This window comes from Wallemia mellicola, assembly GCF_000263375.1.
Source record: "Wallemia mellicola CBS 633.66 unplaced genomic scaffold WALSEscaffold_13, whole genome shotgun sequence".
NCBI lineage: Eukaryota > Fungi > Basidiomycota > Wallemiomycetes > Wallemiales > Wallemiaceae > Wallemia > Wallemia mellicola.
The window spans coordinates 74,558-90,619 of NW_006531970.1; the positions used below are offsets into that span (position 1 = coordinate 74,558).

General features: G+C 40.6%; 10 protein-coding genes across 10 annotated transcripts; 6 read left to right on the forward strand and 4 right to left on the reverse strand.

Moving 5' to 3' along the window:
- The first annotated feature begins 5 nt into the window (after positions 1-5).
- WALSEDRAFT_60656 (TPR-like protein) lies at positions 6-5,037 on the forward strand. The gene is made up of 7 exons (XM_006958884.1): positions 6-151; positions 198-248; positions 294-379; positions 424-3,241; positions 3,287-4,009; positions 4,055-4,641; positions 4,683-5,037. The coding sequence occupies exons 1-6, from the start codon at positions 80-82 to the stop codon at positions 4,364-4,366; spliced, it is 4,062 nt and encodes a 1,353-aa protein (XP_006958946.1). The 5' UTR covers positions 6-79; the 3' UTR covers positions 4,367-4,641; positions 4,683-5,037.
- WALSEDRAFT_32946 (hypothetical protein) lies at positions 4,357-7,165 on the reverse strand. The gene is made up of 4 exons (XM_006958885.1): positions 6,934-7,165; positions 6,648-6,863; positions 4,680-6,602; positions 4,357-4,626 (listed from the first exon to the last, which is right to left on the reverse strand). Exons 1-4 carry the CDS (start codon positions 7,126-7,128, stop codon positions 4,483-4,485), a joined length of 2,478 nt encoding a protein of 825 aa, XP_006958947.1. The 5' UTR covers positions 7,129-7,165; the 3' UTR covers positions 4,357-4,482.
- A 116-nt stretch (positions 7,166-7,281) lies between these two features.
- WALSEDRAFT_60657 (vacuolar protein sorting-associated protein 35) lies at positions 7,282-9,993 on the forward strand. Its single transcript, XM_006958886.1, has 4 exons — positions 7,282-7,313; positions 7,364-7,393; positions 7,443-9,014; positions 9,061-9,993. The coding sequence occupies exons 1-4, from the start codon at positions 7,299-7,301 to the stop codon at positions 9,940-9,942; spliced, it is 2,499 nt and encodes an 832-aa protein (XP_006958948.1). The 5' UTR covers positions 7,282-7,298; the 3' UTR covers positions 9,943-9,993.
- Positions 9,994-10,014: 21 nt separating this feature from the next.
- WALSEDRAFT_29170 (hypothetical protein) lies at positions 10,015-10,356 on the forward strand (the record flags this gene model as incomplete). Its single annotated transcript, XM_006958887.1, has 1 exon — positions 10,015-10,356. One exon carries the CDS (start codon positions 10,015-10,017, stop codon positions 10,354-10,356), a length of 342 nt encoding a protein of 113 aa, XP_006958949.1.
- WALSEDRAFT_60658 (hypothetical protein) lies at positions 10,030-10,832 on the reverse strand. The gene is made up of 2 exons (XM_006958888.1): positions 10,495-10,832; positions 10,030-10,448 (listed from the first exon to the last, which is right to left on the reverse strand). Exons 1-2 carry the CDS (start codon positions 10,826-10,828, stop codon positions 10,396-10,398), a joined length of 387 nt encoding a protein of 128 aa, XP_006958950.1. The 5' UTR covers positions 10,829-10,832; the 3' UTR covers positions 10,030-10,395.
- A 66-nt stretch (positions 10,833-10,898) lies between these two features.
- On the reverse strand, positions 10,899-11,684 carry WALSEDRAFT_64852 (hypothetical protein; the record flags this gene model as incomplete). Its single annotated transcript, XM_006958889.1, has 1 exon — positions 10,899-11,684. The coding sequence occupies one exon, from the start codon at positions 11,682-11,684 to the stop codon at positions 10,899-10,901; it is 786 nt and encodes a 261-aa protein (XP_006958951.1).
- A 12-nt stretch (positions 11,685-11,696) lies between these two features.
- Positions 11,697-12,241, forward strand: WALSEDRAFT_46777 (NatB N-acetyltransferase complex catalytic subunit Nat3; the record flags this gene model as incomplete). The annotated part of the gene is made up of 1 exon (XM_006958890.1): positions 11,697-12,241. One exon carries the CDS (start codon positions 11,697-11,699, stop codon positions 12,225-12,227), a length of 531 nt encoding a protein of 176 aa, XP_006958952.1. The 3' UTR covers positions 12,228-12,241.
- A 47-nt stretch (positions 12,242-12,288) lies between these two features.
- WALSEDRAFT_46780 (Di-trans-poly-cis-decaprenylcistransferase) lies at positions 12,289-13,188 on the forward strand. Its single transcript, XM_006958891.1, has 3 exons — positions 12,289-12,760; positions 12,808-12,876; positions 12,924-13,188. The coding sequence occupies exons 1-3, from the start codon at positions 12,417-12,419 to the stop codon at positions 13,159-13,161; spliced, it is 651 nt and encodes a 216-aa protein (XP_006958953.1). The 5' UTR covers positions 12,289-12,416; the 3' UTR covers positions 13,162-13,188.
- Positions 13,189-13,242: 54 nt separating this feature from the next.
- Positions 13,243-14,419, forward strand: WALSEDRAFT_39111 (Thioesterase/thiol ester dehydrase-isomerase; the record flags this gene model as incomplete). Its single annotated transcript, XM_006958892.1, has 1 exon — positions 13,243-14,419. The coding sequence occupies one exon, from the start codon at positions 13,243-13,245 to the stop codon at positions 14,065-14,067; it is 825 nt and encodes a 274-aa protein (XP_006958954.1). The 3' UTR covers positions 14,068-14,419.
- WALSEDRAFT_32951 (DUF300-domain-containing protein) lies at positions 13,256-16,053 on the reverse strand. Its single transcript, XM_006958893.1, has 8 exons — positions 15,884-16,053; positions 15,746-15,833; positions 15,670-15,702; positions 15,614-15,624; positions 15,470-15,570; positions 15,093-15,425; positions 14,512-15,042; positions 13,256-14,463 (listed from the first exon to the last, which is right to left on the reverse strand). The coding sequence occupies exons 1-8, from the start codon at positions 16,042-16,044 to the stop codon at positions 14,120-14,122; spliced, it is 1,602 nt and encodes a 533-aa protein (XP_006958955.1). The 5' UTR covers positions 16,045-16,053; the 3' UTR covers positions 13,256-14,119.
- Positions 16,054-16,062: the final 9 nt, after the last annotated feature.

Here is a 16,062-nt window from a genome sequence, read left to right on the forward strand (position 1 = left end):
GGCAGCCAAAGAAGCACTCGATAGTAAAGAATTTGATAAAGCGCGGAATGCAATAGAGAGTATACTCACATTTGAACCAATGAATTATAACGCCAATGTATTTCATGGTTTGGCGTTATTCAATTTGGGAGATGATGCCAGTGCAGAGAAGGTTAGACGACTATTTAAGTAATATACAGTTCCTAACGTTATGTTAGGCCTATAGGCGTGCTATTGAATCAAATCCGACTCTTCCGCTAGCTTGGAGGGTGGGTTTTGTTAGTTAAACACTAAGTTCTGCTGATAAGATACAGGGATTAGCGAATTTCTATGAGAAGAGACAGAACTGGGATAGGTACACTAAGACCCTCTTTGAGTTGCTAGAACTGTTCAATGAAGCGTGCGTTTATATCTTCTCATCTGACGCAACTGAGTTTTATACAGGTCAGACGCAACGAAAGTGGCAGAAACTATACAAAAGATAGTACAGTTTTATAAGGACCAGAATAACATAGAAAAACTAACGGAATGTCTCCATTGGTACCTTCCAAATTCACCTTATTACGATTTGCTTTCGACTTTACCACCACCAGATCATACTCAGCCGCTATTGACCACGACATATGAAGCACAATGCGCTATTTATGACTCTTTACCAATATTGATCCAATTGAAGGACATTCATCAAGCTAACATCAGCAAATGGAGAACAGAAGAGTTTAATAAAAGGAAAACTAGACTTGGAGCACCAAGAAGGGAAATAATAGAGAAGGATTTAATAAACGAGTCATCAAAGGATAGCAAGTTAGAGCCATTATACCTTGAAATTCTCAATCATCAATCAACTTCTGACGAATTGAGGCGTGAAGTTGAAGCCGCATTGTTCAAATTTAAGCATGATCACCTTCTAGCCACCTCCACCAAAGACAAGGACTTGAAGAATCAACTTTTGAATCAAGTTATGGCAATGGCTAACGGTATGGTCACTATCAACGTGCCAAATATCCTTGCTTGGACAGTCGTGCTTGAATGGTGGAACACGGAGTACTTAACGGGATACAACGCGATTCTACTTAGACGTTTCCAGACACTATTTCCTGAGCACATCCTTTGTGGTGTTATCAACGGTCTGTTTGCTTATCTTCCAGCTATCAGGTTAGAGGATGACCCGACACCGATTATGCCAAATGACATGGCTCTTAATGCTGTTATAGATGGTATTGAATCTAATCCAAATTCGCTTTTCACTCACAGAGTTTTGAGTTACATATACGATATTGAAAAGCAATATGACGATGCTATAGCCGTCTCTGAAGCTGGTTCAGAGCTTTGTAAGGTATTTGAAAAGGACAGCGGTTTGCGCTTTGATCTACACAAGCTGTCTTTCGAGAGATCACTCGCAAAATGCTTTACTTACAACTACCCACCAAAGTATCACATGAGAGCAATGGGAAGTATACAGAACGTTTGCAACGAGCGTCCTCAAGACGTAGAAGTCTTGATTGCACAGGGTACGTGCTTGGAGTATGCCAATAAGTGGGACCAAGCGAGAGAAGTATTTGAGCAAGTAATAGCCATAGATGAATCTAACCTTATAGCGAAAGAAGAACGTGGCTGGTGTGATGTCATGAAAGCCGATTACAGTAAAGGTAGAACAGGTCTTCAAGAAGTATTGGATGAGCTATCACAACGGGACGACATCGAAGACGTTGCTACACATCAAGCAAGATGCTACTTTAAGCTTGGTAAATGTTCTTGGGAGCAAGGTGGACAGGAGCAAGTGAATTCTTACACACTCTTTATTCAATCAATCAAGCATGTCAATAAATTTGCACCGTCGTTTACGCATCTTGGTCTTTATTACTTACACGTTGCTCAACCAACCGACATCGTAAGAGCTTCAAAGTGTTTCCAGAAGGCATTTGAATTAGACAGCCGCGAAACTGAGGCAGCCAGATGGCTTGCAGATGGCTTTGCAAATGAGAAGGATTGGGATTTAGTTGAAATTGTCGCAAGAAGAACTGTCGAGGGTGAAGGTAGTACAGTGGAAGAATTAGTGAAGGGTAGATACCTCAGTAGGAATGCCTGGGCATGGAAAGCGATCGGTGTTGTCGAGCTAAACCGTCATAACTACGGTGCAGCTGTTGAAGCGTTCCAGATTGCACTTCGAGCAAATACCACCGACAACTCCAGCTGGCTCCGACTCGGTGAGAGTTACGCTGCTGCTGGAAGACATGCCGCCGCTCTCAAGACTTTCAATAAGAGTAGAGAGCTTGATAGCAGTGAGAGCAACTGGTTGGCACTCTACGCTATAGCTGATGTACTTCGCTTGATGGGCTTCCATGCATCTGCCATTGAGACTTTGAATGGTATATTTGATGAGAACAACCTGGCCGTCGTAATATCGCTCGGTCAATCATACATTTCCCAAGCTCGTTATGAAGTAGTCAGTGGCTTTGTTGGAAGAGCTGTAGAAAGCTACAGGGAATCAATCAAAAATGCACTTATAATAGTTCGTCAAGAGAGATACTTGCGCGTTGCATGGAAAGTTCTCAACGATGCCTTCTATGGATTGGCAAAACTCGCTGCTTTGGATGTCAACGAGGCTCTTACGGAGGCCGTTGAATATGTTGTACAGGTAATGCAAGAAGAGCAACTCATACAGAAAGTACATAGCAAAGAATTAATAGATTTCGGATATATCCTTAACTCAATAAATACACCTGAGGCTGTAAACAGAGCCTGCATCAATGTAGCTATACTAACTAGCGAATTCGCTATTACTCTCGATTTCGGTAGACCCGATAGTGTGGGATCAACATGGTACGACCTGACGCTTGACTTAGAAGAACTCGCAAAACAAACACAGTTGGTATCTCAGACAGAGACAAGGAAACAAGTAGAAAAATTATCAGTAACTGCGATAAGGAATGCTCTCCGCTCTGAACCAGGTAATGACGACTATTGGAATACACTTGGTAATCTCGTTTTCGAGAGTGATGCGAGATTAGCTCAGCACTCCTACATTAAAGCTATCGAATTAGACGGTCGCAATCCAACATATTGGACTAACCTTGGTTTCCTGTACATATCACAGAAAGACCTAGAGTTGGCTATCTACGCATTGAAGAAATCCCAAACAGTTGATCCAGATTACGTTTATGCTTGGGTCGGTCTATCAATAATCGCGTCATTGGAGGGACGCCATAACGATGCCAAGATGTTATACGAGCATTCATTCACAATTTCTGGCGGGGCTGAAGTAAGTTGATTATTACATCATTTAACTAATTTAACAATGACTCAGCTCGAGAGCAACTTCGGTTTTGCATATAATGCAGCCATTACCAAAAAGGATGTTAAGGAATTGCACAGAGAATGCTACGCCATGCAGCGCTTCACAGAGGGAAACCCAGGTGATTATGCTGGTCTGCATCTCTATGCTCTCCTTCGAGAAAACTTAGAACAATATGACGAAGCTGGTAAAGCTATAGAACGCTGTGTTGAACTCCTTGAAGCGGCTTACGAAGATGCTGAGAGCGCTGAAGTAGAATCTCATTACGCCCTCGCGAATGTCACACTCGGTCGAATCCGACTCGCTACTGGATCATATGATGCCGCAACGGAGGCTTTCAGCACGGCGCTAAGTCTCGCGCAGGATGTGCCAACGAAAATTCAGGCACTCCTGGGTGTGGGATTATCAAGCAACCAAAAAGGTAGTCCAGATTTGGACGCTCTCGAGAAAGCATTCAAAGAGGAGCAAGATGTTGATGCTGGTGTGATTATTGCACAAATTCAGTACGAAAATGACACCGAGAGTGCTATATCACGTCTTCTTGAATGTGTAGAAATCGATGGCGGTCATCTCGGAGCTATCTCAACACTTGTTGCTATAGGAATACTGGAAAATGATGATGGATTACTCGATGCGGCTCTCGCAGAGATTAATGCCATGCCTTCAGATAAACGCATCGAAGTGGATAGTCGAAGAAGTGTACATCGTTTAATGATGCAGCATTCACTGATGAGCGTAGGTTCATCTGTAAATTCGCAACATCTGACTGACGCTCCACAGGGAGATACGGAGGCGACAATCCGAATGTTAACCAAGGAAGTAAATCTTCAACCATACGCTCAGGACCTGAAGAGAGATCTTGGGAAGTTGCTACTCGCGACTGGGAAGACCGCACTCGGTGCGAATGTCACACTCGCTGACGATAGCCACGAAAGTAGACTGGACTCAACGTGGATCGCTACTCAAGCTCTCGCAAAAGCCGACAAAGGTATGCTTGATGAAGCGCTCAAAGATATACAACGAGCACTCTACATCGATCCAAGCAGCGAAGACAACTGGAAGACACTCGCACTTATTAAATTGCTCAAGTAAAGAAAATGTATTGTTCAGAATTGTCAAAATTTATATTAAGAAATAGCGAGCGTGGTTATTACTATTTTTTTTTTTCACTTCACCCATATTGAAAGAAATAGGAATATATGAGTAATCTACTCGTTGTGGGATGTCAGTGACCAATCGTCAATTGGGATATCCTTTGGTGTTTGGAAATCATCTGATGACATGCCGTCCCATTGTGGTTCGAAAGAAACTTGTAATCTGTATTGACCTGGTGTGAGGTCAATGGTGAGTACCTAAGTATTTGGTTAGTAAATGATCTGTAAAATTTTGTTCATTAACCACTCACGTTAGTTTGTTGTCTGTTAGGACCAATGTTTTCGATGTCTGCATCTTCACCTTGACCATTATTTGGAAGATCTGGGTTTGGTGTTGGGTCATGTTCTGCCTTTTCTTGACCAAATTTGAGATCAGCCTCTTCTGGATGAACAATTCTGACGGTCATCTTCTCGCCACCAAGTTCCAAATCGGCAGATGCGCCATTAAGTGTGATAGTAGCATTAGTTTGCATTCTCCATTGGAAATTTGCACTATCAGTGTTGATATCATCTTGGAGAAGAACTTGACGACGCTTGTTAAAAAGTCTTAAACCGCGCTTGACGGAGTTGTTATCGTATGTCTTGGTCAAATCGGCGGTGAAGTAACCAGTTGACTCATCATCCAAGTCAATATCAAGTGTTGCACCTTGAGTTGTGTTGGTAGTGTCAAACTTGACAGTTGAGTCAACTGATGCGACAGCATTCTGGTTGTTCATCAACAAGACGTTTTGACCTTCGGTAGCCTTTCTGTACCACTTCCATCTGTTGGAATCTTGATCTTCAGAATTGAAATATTTGTCACCGAGGTAGTTGGCAGAACCTAATTCACCAGCCCAGCGTTGTCCCAGGGCGTCGATAACAAAGTCACCAACGTCGAGATCTCCGTGTGTTTGGTGACCTTCGGTGTTGCCAGCCTTGATGGCAGCGAACAATCCATTGTGGTCAGTCCACGATGAACGGAATGAAGCCCATTGTGATGCTTGAGCTGGGAAGTATCTATCGAGTGGGATTTTATTCCACCAAGCACCTGCTACACGTGGGTTATACCAGAGCATGTTGAATACATCCGCTGCGTCTTCACGATCACGTTGGTAGAGTTGGTATTCTGGCTTGTTGACTTCCCTACCGAGTAACATCAAGGCGTTTGCTGTTGCGGTGAACTTGTTTGGACCGTGGTCACCGTAGTTAAACTTGAATGTGTTACCATAGTTGTAGATGTGGAAATCCGCTGTCTTGTAGAAGTTAGGGTTGCTATCCAACATTCCTTGTGAGTTACCAGTTGAAGAGATCAAAGAGGCTGTTGCTAATGACCAACCGGTAGTACCGAAGTACCAGTAATCTGATGTTTCAGTCCATGTACCATCCTCACGTGCGCCATTTACACAGTTTTGTCTAGCATTGTCAAGTGCTTCATTGAGGATTTGTTCGACGATGCCGGAATGGTCATCTCCCGAGAGTGCGAGTGCAGTGTTGATCATGGCACCGTTACAGACACAGTTCCAGTTACCTTGCTCATTGCGCCACCAGTAGTTATTGGATGCTTTTGACTTTTCAAGACCATATTTGATGACAGTCTCACGAATCCAATCTTTCTCTTCTTGTGACCATGTATCGTAAAGCCAATCATATGCAATAGCGTATGAATTCATGAACTCAGCAGTATCGAGGAAATGATCAGGATTCCAGTTGTTGTTCTCACCGCTTGTTCCTGAACCATACATTTTTGAATCGTCGTCATGACCAGCATCAGTTGGCTTCATACCAGCTACTACTTGAAGACGATCCCAAATATGGTCCTTGTACTTTTGGTCATTTGTAATGCGGAAAGCATATGCGAACGCCTTGACTGCTTGTTGGACTTCACGTGCCTGGTCGAGAACACCTGAGCCAGTGAGACCACCATCAGGGATCCAAGCAGGAGCTGGTGTGTTGAGGAAATGATCAGCTTGTTGGAAGATAGTTTCATTCCAAGATTTCATATATGAGTCCGCGTTTACATAATCGTGTAAGCAGTCCCAACGACCCGGTACACCACCAATACGTGGTCTATCGGTTGTAACTGGTATACCATCGCCAGAAACAGAAGGAGGGTTTTCATTGCAAGCTGGTAAGTTCAATTTGTCATCTTGATCGGTTAAAACGGTAGGAGGAGCGTATAATTTGGTGTCGGTCTTCTATCATCCGGTTAGCGGAGAGGTATAAACTAGCTATAAACTTACTCCAGTACCATAGATCGGTACTTGGTCGCTAAATGTGCCGTCCGCCAATTGATTTGTGTATCTACCAGCTGAGAGCTTAGCAGATGCTGCGTCAGATGCAGATGGTGGAGCGGCATTGCGGGCGTTCTTATTTGATTCACCGCTGTCGCGAGTACCAACTACACCACCTACAACGCACGCGATAATAATTGCTGCTATAACAGCTGGAATACCGAGCTGATTTTTCATCGTTAGTTGACCGTTCGAGTGATAGATAAAAGACCGCAGTATAAAAGACGGAACTCACAAGAAAACGCTTCTTTTTGTACCAAGGTCTGTAGTTGTTTGTAAATTGCTGTGAACCTGCGTTTGCGTACTTGAAACCATCTCCAGAGCCGTAAGGCTGGCTGTTGTTCATCTCAAATCCAGGTTCATCTCTATAAGGAGCGTTCAAACCAGTCTGGCTGGTTTGGTGTGCACTTTCATAATAAGGAGCGGACATCTCCTAATACCGCGTCTTTAGCAGATGGTAGTCAGGAATGAAGGGAGATGAATATGGAAGGTGCGACCTAATAGTTCATTCCTTTAGTTTGCTCTTTTATTCTTTTATTATCTCTATTTTTTGCATCTCTTATATCTCTTGTATTTACGACGACCACCTCGTATATCCAGATGGATGAACCAAAAGTGAGATAAACATTATACTAGTAGATACGTTATAGTTTACACTCATATAGCTACTTACTGAGGCATTAAATGCCGTAAAAGTCTGTATCTCTTTATATCTGAATAGATCACTCATCTAACAACACACAGACAAGCCAAATACAAATGAAGAAATGCTTAGATGCTGATGAACTGATGGACGCTTTTAAATCTGCTTCTTCGATGTTGTCCGAGCTTAGAACGTCATCACTCGGACCAAAAGCTTATTATGAGTTGTATATCGCAGTTTTCGACTCTCTGAGGCATTTGTCTAGCTATTTATACGACGCACATTTATCAGGTAAACACCACTTAGCTGATTTATATGAGTTAGTGCAATACGCCAGTAACATCATACCTAGACTTTACTTGATGATAACAGTCGCATCTGTGTATATGTCCACGCCAGACGCGCCTATAAAGGAGATTATGAAAGATATTCTTGAAATGTCACGAGGTGTACAGCACCCCATCAGAGGTCTATTCTTGAGACACTACCTATCTGGACAAACTCGCGATTACTTACCGATATCCGTAAGTGACAGCGGTAATGGTTCACTCAATGACAGCATTGCTTTCATTCTGACGAATTTCATTGAAATGAACAAGCTTTGGGTTAGGCTGCAACATCAAGGTCACTCTAGAGACAAAGAGAGAAGGGAGTTGGAGAGAAAAGAACTACGTATCCTCGTCGGTACAAATCTAGTTAGATTATCTCAACTCGAAGAAATTGATTTAGCAACCTATCAATCACTCATTTTACCAAACATCTTAGAACAAGTTGTCAATTGTAGAGACGTCATCGCACAAGATTATCTCATGGAAGTTGTTATACAGGTATTCCCAGATGAATTCCAATTAAATACTCTTGGGCCATTCCTAGCTGCAGCAGCACAGCTTAATACCCGCGTCAATATAAAGCAAGTAGTCATATCACTTATTGACAGATTATCGATGTATGCTAAACGAGAATCTGAAATGCAATCAACAGAGGAAATTGCCAAACAGGATGAAGAAACAAATAAGAAACTAGAAGATAAAGTAAAAGCAAGAAGATCTGGTCAAGAGTATGTATCAGAATCACCAACAGATAAAAAAGGCAAAGGACGCGAGGAAGATCCCTCAAAGAAGTACAGGGGTATCCCACAATCTGTTAAACTATTCGAAGTATTCTGGGAACAAATCGTCAATCTCATTGAAACTAGACCAGATCTTTCTATTCAAGATATAACCGCATTGTTGGTATCGTTAGCAAGTCTATCACTTAATTGTTATCCAGATAAACTTGAATACGTTGACCAGGTTTTATCATTCACAAAGGCAAAGTTGGACACTATTCCTCAACATTCACCACAGACAATTAATAACGTTTTAGCACTTTTAAGAGCACCAATTAGTTCTTACAAATCTATGATCACTTTGCTAGCATTGCCATCATATTTGCCGTTAATGCAACTGCAACCATACCAATCGCGCAAATATATCGCAATTGACATATGTAATTCACTTCTCAATAATGCTACAATAATTGAAAGTCCTAATGATGTTAGAGATATATTGGAATTATGTCAAGTCTTAATCAAGGAGGGTTCCTACGAAGACGAAGATATAGCAATTGAACAGGCTTCACTCACTCGTCTCTTACATCTTTTCAAATCTGATGACAAGGATGTTCAATTTGAGGTATGTTTCTCTTGCGCGAGTTGACATATATTAACGACCATTGTAGTTACTCAAAACAGCAAGGGATCAATTAGGTGAAGGAAAGAGACGTGTTCAATTTACCTTCCCAACACTCATTACCTTAGCAATAAAGTTATCAAAGGTCTTAGCGAATGATGATATTTTCAAATTCATCCATCAGTCTATATTCCAACTCCACGTATTGACAGATCATTCGGATGAATGTATGAGACTCTTTTTGTTGGCTACTAGAACAGCAGATGAGGCTAAATTGAAGGAGATGACTTATGAATTCTTCAGTGAAGCTCTCCTCTTGATTGAAGAAGACATCATTAGTAGCAAGTATCAAATGCAGGGTATAGCAAGTGCAACTAAGACGCTCCAAAAACTCACCATATTTGTCAGCAATCCAGATGAGTACCAAGTGCTTGCCAATAAATTGGTGAACATGTCAGCCAAACTCCTCAAAAAGTCACACCAAGCAGAGTCATTAATAATAGCCTCATCAGTATTCTGGCAAGCTGAAGGGGGTATTCGAAATGGTAGCTCAATTAAGGCTGTATTGGAGAGAGCAAGCCGTATCGCATCCACACTAATTGATCCTGTGACAACAACGCAGATATATGTCGACATCCTCGACGCATACCTTATGTACCTTGATATGGAAGTGGAGGAAATAAGTACAAGTGTAGTATCTGACGCCGTTCAACTCATCAGCGGCAACTTGGATAGCATGGAGGAGGCTAACAAGCATCCAATTTCTGTAGCATTGAGAGCGCCATCAGTGGTTGATGTTAAGCTCACATCAGCGAATGTCACATCACAATTCAAACGCTCTATTGCTCACATCCACAGTAAACGTAACTATACACCAAAATGGAATGAAATAGACGTGGCTGGACCTTCCCTTAGATTTGGGATTAATTGATTATTTTTGTAATAAAAAAGATTTCGCGTATGTATCAACCTTCTACATTTCCTTCCTCTTATCAACAACATCATGGCTAATAGTCCAGAGAAGATGTTTAGAAAGTTATCAGGGGATGATGTAAAGGTTATGCGAAGCAGTGTGCCATTGTATTTAGTAACTGCTGGTATAAACGCTTACTTGCAATACTATAATCAAGCCTTTTTGTTAGAACACCAAGTAACTCGCTGGATGCTCGAAATAATAGGATGTGTACTAACAGTAATAATATTCAAAGGTGTAATGAAAGTCTTAGGTGTGTTCAGACCGGAGACTAGTTTAATAAACCCTCTAAGCTGGAGGTTAACTGATGATTACGGTATCAAGAAACCAGCAGAGCCGGGAAAGCCAAAAGAACTCAAGAAAAAGGAATAAGATATTCGTTAGATCGTTACAACATTAATTAATAGTCATTTATTTGCGACGTTCAGGCTGGTTGTGCACTCTGAGCGTTTTGTCGTTGATCACTCCATTTTCGTTAGATAATACATTCAATAAAAAGCTCATACTCACATGCGTATACACCATAACCAGTAGCACCAACAACGGCCAAACCGACTGCTGCAAAGAGTGGCAAAAGCTCGGTTGGGATATCGCTAGGCTTGATTCTGAAGATCAAACGAGCTGTCTTGCCTTCACGTCCCTCGACGGGATGGTAGTCAGTGTGCGGGTGTGATGAGCTTCCTTCTGGCCAGCTTGACGTTGCTTTCTCGTCTGCGCGCGCTGAATTTGGTTTGCGCCATGCAGCTGTATTGTGGATGTGTCTAAACGTTCTAAAAGAAGCAGTCGTCGATGGCAACCTAGTAGTTCTTGCGACGTTGTTTATTAGATTCATTCCTTGTATCATTTTGATGGTTGTAATCCAAACGCCAATTTGGGTCAACTGAACAATATATGTGTGAATCAATAACGTCATATTACAAAGACAGCTTATCAAAATCGATACCAAGCGAGAGTGTGTTATTCTTAAATATTTCATTGTAAGTTCCTTTAAATTCCCTCACTGCATCGTCAAATTCTTCATCTTCCGCTTCGTCGAGAAGATAAACCACTTCATTCCATTGGTCAGTTAATTTGGTTGATAATGCCAAAATACTTTCATGATCTTGCTCTTCTTTGAGGTTTTCTATCAGTTGTAAATAGATTGAAGGCAATTTTTCAGCTAATGATATCATCTCTTTGAAGTTATCCTTATCACAATCGTCTTTGTCTACTTCTTGGTCTATCTCGGATTTAGTGTCCACTAGTAATATGTAATGATCGCGCAGAAGAATTTTCAATGCTTGTAATTCACTTGAGGGTATCTTTTCATTTGTTAATTTGTGAATTATTTCATTGTAATTTATAATTTCTCTATAATTGTATTCTATAATGCTATGAAGTAACCTAATAAAGTATTCAACCGTGTCGTTAAATTTGTTCAACCAGTTGCGTAACAATAAGGAAGAAGACTGAGATTGTATAATGTAGAGTAAGTTATTGAAGTATTTGAGTAAGTCTTTCAAAAGTTTGTTAGCTATTTCCCAATTTATTGGATCTTTTAAACTAATTGTTAACTTATTAGAATTATTGTCAATTAACTTTAAATTTGAGTTATAATCTGTGTATAAAAGTGAATTATCGATCTTGTTGTCTAATTTAACATTTGTTTTAGTTTTCAACTCCTCTAAGATAGCAACTGCCTCTCTAATAAATTCACTCATCTAGACTGTAGAATGACAACAATCAAATCATTCAAATCAACGCATTTGTTAAAAATTAACAAAATTAACCTCGACTATTGGACTGAAACATACTCAATTAGCTTTTATCAAGATTATCTTATTAGGAATCCAAAGTTATGCTTATCTATTAGTCACCCAGATGATAGTCTAATGGGCTATTTATTTGGTAAGATTGAAGGTAGAAATAAGGAACTACATGGTCACGTTACAGCTCTATCAATTTCACCTTTATACCGTAAAATCGGATTAGCGAGTTTATTAATGAAAAAATGTGAAGAATTATCAAACAATCTAGATAAATGCTACTTTGTTGATTTATTCGTTAGATTAACAAACAGTAACGCTATAAAAATGTATACAAAACTCGGTTATAGTGTATTCAGACGTGTGGTAGGATATTACGGTGATAAAGAAGATGCATATGATATGAGGAAGTGCTTAGATATTGATAAAGAAGGTATTTCTATACGTGAGAATGGTCATTTAGTTAGATGTTCACCTGAAGATACAATATTTAATTAATTTGTACAGAATATATACCTCTTTCATTTACACACTATGACAACAAGCTACCCATCATTAAATCGTTCAATAATACCAAATCAAACCTACGATTTTTATAAACGTGGTGCTGTATTTGATGATTGGAAATCTCGTATATTGATTTCTGCATTAAAACTTGGTGGTGTACCACAGCATATTGGATTTATCATGGATGGTAATAGACGTTTTGCACGATTACACAATATGCAAATATCAAAAGGACATGAAGGTGGATTCATTGGTTTACGCCGCGTATTAGAATTCTGTCTTCGGTTGAACGTACGCTGTGTTAGTATATACGCATTCTCAATTGAGAATTTCAGTAGATCCCAAGATGAAGTCAGTTCCTTGATGGATTTAGCGTCAACTAAATTGGATGAGATCTGCCAACATGGTGATCTCATAGAGCAACACAATGTTAGGATTTCCGTATTGGGCGCTAAGCAGCTCTTAAATGATGAAGTACGATCAAAATTGGAAATGATAGAAAAGCGTACGGCTGGTAATGATGGGTTCGTTTCTCTGTTTCGCTTTTATATCATAATCTAACGTCATTTAGTGCGATATTAAATATATGCATGCCTTATACATCAAGAGATGAAATGTCATCAGCTATGCAAGTATCTGGGTAAGTTTCCATGTCTCTATTTAATCTCACTCACGTGTTTTTATCAGGAGTGACAAGAAAGTATACCAAAAGAACCTGATGACGGCTAATTCACCACCTTTGGACATCCTCATACGGACATCAGGAGTGAACAGGTTCAGCGATTACTTAATGTGGCAGGCCTCCCATCAAAACACATTCATACAAGTCGTTGATGCATTCTGGCCAGATATTGGAATATCTGAGCTCGTACCAGTGTTGCTAAACTGGCAACGTCTGAAATGGTCTAATAGTTTGTCAAATTAGATTTATATGAATATTTTTATACCCGTGATTTCATTTTGTCATTTTGTTATCCGAGATTCTCCCTTCAACCGGAACGATAAAATGCTGCGATCGACGATAAGAAATACCCACAGAATAACTCAGCTAAGAACGCTATCAACTGAGCAGCAAAAGCCACGGAAAGTTAGCACGTCTGCTTGGGTAATTGGTGGTGCAATCAGTGCATTCTTAGGAGGATATGCTAGTGGCTCTATGGCACCACCTACGATACTCACATTGTTATATCCACGTCCCTCTCCACCTGCACCACCATCTCATACCCCAGAAGGTGCGGCCTTCACTTCCAACTTGGAATCCCAATTGCAGGAATTGAAACACGTAAAAGAACTACGCAATGATAATGAATACTACGAGTCACGCCCTTATGCTAATTTACCGGATGAGAGACGTGTTAATAGCCTAACTGCAGGTGCGTTACGTGCTCCCGGCAGATTGACATTACCACCTATTGTTTTCTCAAAATGGGACGAAAGTGAGGCAATTATAACACTTCACGTTGGCAGAGGACTTTGTGGACATGATGGTATAACACACGGTGGTCTTATCGCTACACTCTTCGACGAGAGTCTAGCAAGAACTGCTATTTTATCATTGCCCAACAAAATTGGCGTTACTGCAAATCTCAAAGTAAATTACAGGGCACCACTAAAAGCTGATCAATTTGTCGTCATCAAAAGCACGTTAAAGAAGTTGGATGGTAGGAAAGCCTTCGTACAAGCTTCAATAACGGATTTGGAGGGTAAACTCTATGCTGACGCTGATTCACTATTCATTGAACCAAAATATGCATACCTTCTGAAAAATTCAGGCGTAACACAAGCAATTGGCGGTAAACCGGAGAAATTCTCAAATGAGGAGAGGTTTTAACAGGTAGACCACAATTTATTAGACATTTTTACATTTTGTTTTTGCATATATCTTAATCCCAAGGATTTGGTTCTCGATAACTAAACGAATAACTTTCTGGATGATTTTGTGCAATTGTTGTGTCATTCTCGTTGTCATCATCTTCATTATCATCTTCATGCTCCTCATTAACTTCAATATTGGGTATACTTTCATTTATATTACTGAGGCTTTTACGAGTGCGCACTCCCTCCCGACCTCTCTGCTCAGCATCGATATCTCGCGATTGGTTTGGCGATAGAAGCCGACTGGCTGCGCTACTCTTGTTAGCTAAAACTTGATTCTCTATGTCTCTTCGTAGGCGTGTCTCTTCTTCGCGCGATACGTCTATATTTGGATAGTTGTAATCACCGTACGCTGTAAAGACGTTTAGTATTGATAATTTTAACAACAATTAAGACCCACGTAACCTCCTTGATTCAGTGTATAATCTTTCTTCAGCATTGCTTATATCATCAAACTCCAATTTCACTAAATCATCAATAAAATTATACCGCCTATTCATATGTGCTTGTATGGGTGTGTTGCTGTTATCTATCGAATTGTAGTTTACTTGACGAGAAGTTCCTTCTCCATTCGTTCCACCAACCCAATACTTTTGAGTACCTCTCTCGGAGTACCTCAAACCAGCACCTAAACGTCTATCTCTCGCCTTCCCTTGGTGTATCTTATTAGCAGCAACAGGTTCGAACTCTTTATAATCAAATCCAACGCCTTTGAGCGTCTGAATCGAATCGATAAAAACGTCTTTCATAGAGAATGAATCTCTGAACGCATATCCCAGTGGTAACCTCGACGAATGGTACGTCTTCTTGGGAATATAATCATCACTTGAGAATGCAAATAAGTGGAGTAATGCGAAAAATGGCATCTCAAAACATATCAATATATCCCCAATGGCTAGTGAAATGTGCTCTGGGTCTGTATATGGGCCGACTTAAGGTATTGTATTAGAGATAAAATCAACGTTTGGGAGCTTCACTTACGCTTAGAAATTGCACCGATTGCTACCAAGAAAGATACCAAGAGACCTTGCCAGAATGTCGCAAAGAGGATGCCCTTCACTGACAAGAACTTGGGGACAGGACGGAAAGCTTTAAGGTCATCGTTGACAGTAACCCAGAACATGGCGAGACAATAGAGTGCAGTGCATATCGAGGCATTGTATATAAGTTGTACGTAAGTGTAGCCCGTATTCCAAGCTATGAGACCATCATCGTACTTCCCGGTTAACTTGAGCACCAACGTGAGGATTGCTAGCAGAGGTTTCACCCATGCGTATTGCAATATACCACGTTTCAAGAAAAGGAAACTGTATGCTAGGTCGTATGTTAGTCATGAAAGTTAAGAATAGCATACTCACGGTCAGAAACATCCATTGATTCCTGGAATAACGATACAGGCATCATGTGTGCCGTTGATTGTCTACCCATCAAGGAAATGATAAGCTGTCGTTCTCCACCGCTTGTGGATGTTAGTATGGACATATATAATACTCCTCACGTACAGATACTCTACCTATATCGACATTACAGGTGTTCAATATGCTTATCAAATGCTTACCAAAAGGTTGAAAAAACAGTAAATGACGAAAGCCTAATAACATTAATGAGTGATGGATTGATAGATATCGACCCACTTCGTATAGATCCCTGCCGACGTCAATCCAATATGCTGCATCGAGGGAGAATAGTGATATAAGTGAGGCGAGTGAATATACTGGCACCCTATTATGTATCAATGAATATAGAGCTAGTTCATATTGTAATATACGCACATTACGAGTATTCTAACTGTAAATCTTTGCAATAGTGGCATGCGATAGTTACCCAAATGCGTTCTTATACCGACGAAGCTAATAGCTGTAGCTACCAACGCTGATAGACTGGAGAGAAACAACAAAACACCAGGCAGCTGGCTACCAGATCCACCCGACATATCAGTCAGTGATGATCG

Bases quoted from the DNA above. Each gene is read 5' to 3' on its own strand.
- WALSEDRAFT_60656 (XM_006958884.1), top strand. From the start codon at position 80: ATGAATTATAACGCCAATGTATTTCATGGTTTGGCGTTATTCAATTTG. The intron at 380-423 runs GTGCGTTTATAT...AGTTTTATACAG, and splicing joins CTAGAACTGTTCAATGAAGC to GTCAGACGCAACGAAAGTGG. The intron at 4,010-4,054 runs GTAGGTTCATCT...GACGCTCCACAG, and splicing joins TGCAGCATTCACTGATGAGC to GGAGATACGGAGGCGACAAT.
- WALSEDRAFT_32946 (XM_006958885.1), bottom strand. From the start codon at position 7,128: ATGTCCGCTCCTTATTATGAAAGTGCACACCAAACCAGCCAGACTGGT. The intron at 6,603-6,647 runs GTAAGTTTATAG...ACCGGATGATAG, and splicing joins TACCGATCTATGGTACTGGA to AAGACCGACACCAAATTATA. The intron at 4,627-4,679 runs GTGAGTGGTTAA...CCAAATACTTAG, and splicing joins CTAACAGACAACAAACTAAC to GTACTCACCATTGACCTCAC.
- WALSEDRAFT_60658 (XM_006958888.1), bottom strand. From the start codon at position 10,828: ATGATACAAGGAATGAATCTAATAAACAACGTCGCAAGAACTACTAGG. The intron at 10,449-10,494 runs GTGAGTATGAGC...ACGAAAATGGAG, and splicing joins TGGTTATGGTGTATACGCAT to TGATCAACGACAAAACGCTC.
- WALSEDRAFT_60657 (XM_006958886.1), top strand. The intron at 7,394-7,442 runs GTCTGTATCTCT...AACAACACACAG, and splicing joins AGGCATTAAATGCCGTAAAA to ACAAGCCAAATACAAATGAA. The intron at 9,015-9,060 runs GTATGTTTCTCT...CGACCATTGTAG, and splicing joins ACAAGGATGTTCAATTTGAG to TTACTCAAAACAGCAAGGGA.
- WALSEDRAFT_32951 (XM_006958893.1), bottom strand. From the start codon at position 16,044: ATGTCGGGTGGATCTGGTAGCCAGCTGCCTGGTGTTTTGTTGTTTCTC. The intron at 15,703-15,745 runs GTGGGTCGATAT...TAATGTTATTAG, and splicing joins TCGGCAGGGATCTATACGAA to GCTTTCGTCATTTACTGTTT. The intron at 15,043-15,092 runs GTAAGTGAAGCT...CAATACCTTAAG, and splicing joins AATCGGTGCAATTTCTAAGC to TCGGCCCATATACAGACCCA.
- WALSEDRAFT_46780 (XM_006958891.1), top strand. From the start codon at position 12,417: ATGGATGGTAATAGACGTTTTGCACGATTACACAATATGCAAATATCA. The intron at 12,761-12,807 runs GTTCGTTTCTCT...AACGTCATTTAG, and splicing joins CGTACGGCTGGTAATGATGG to TGCGATATTAAATATATGCA. The intron at 12,877-12,923 runs GTAAGTTTCCAT...TGTTTTTATCAG, and splicing joins TCAGCTATGCAAGTATCTGG to GAGTGACAAGAAAGTATACC.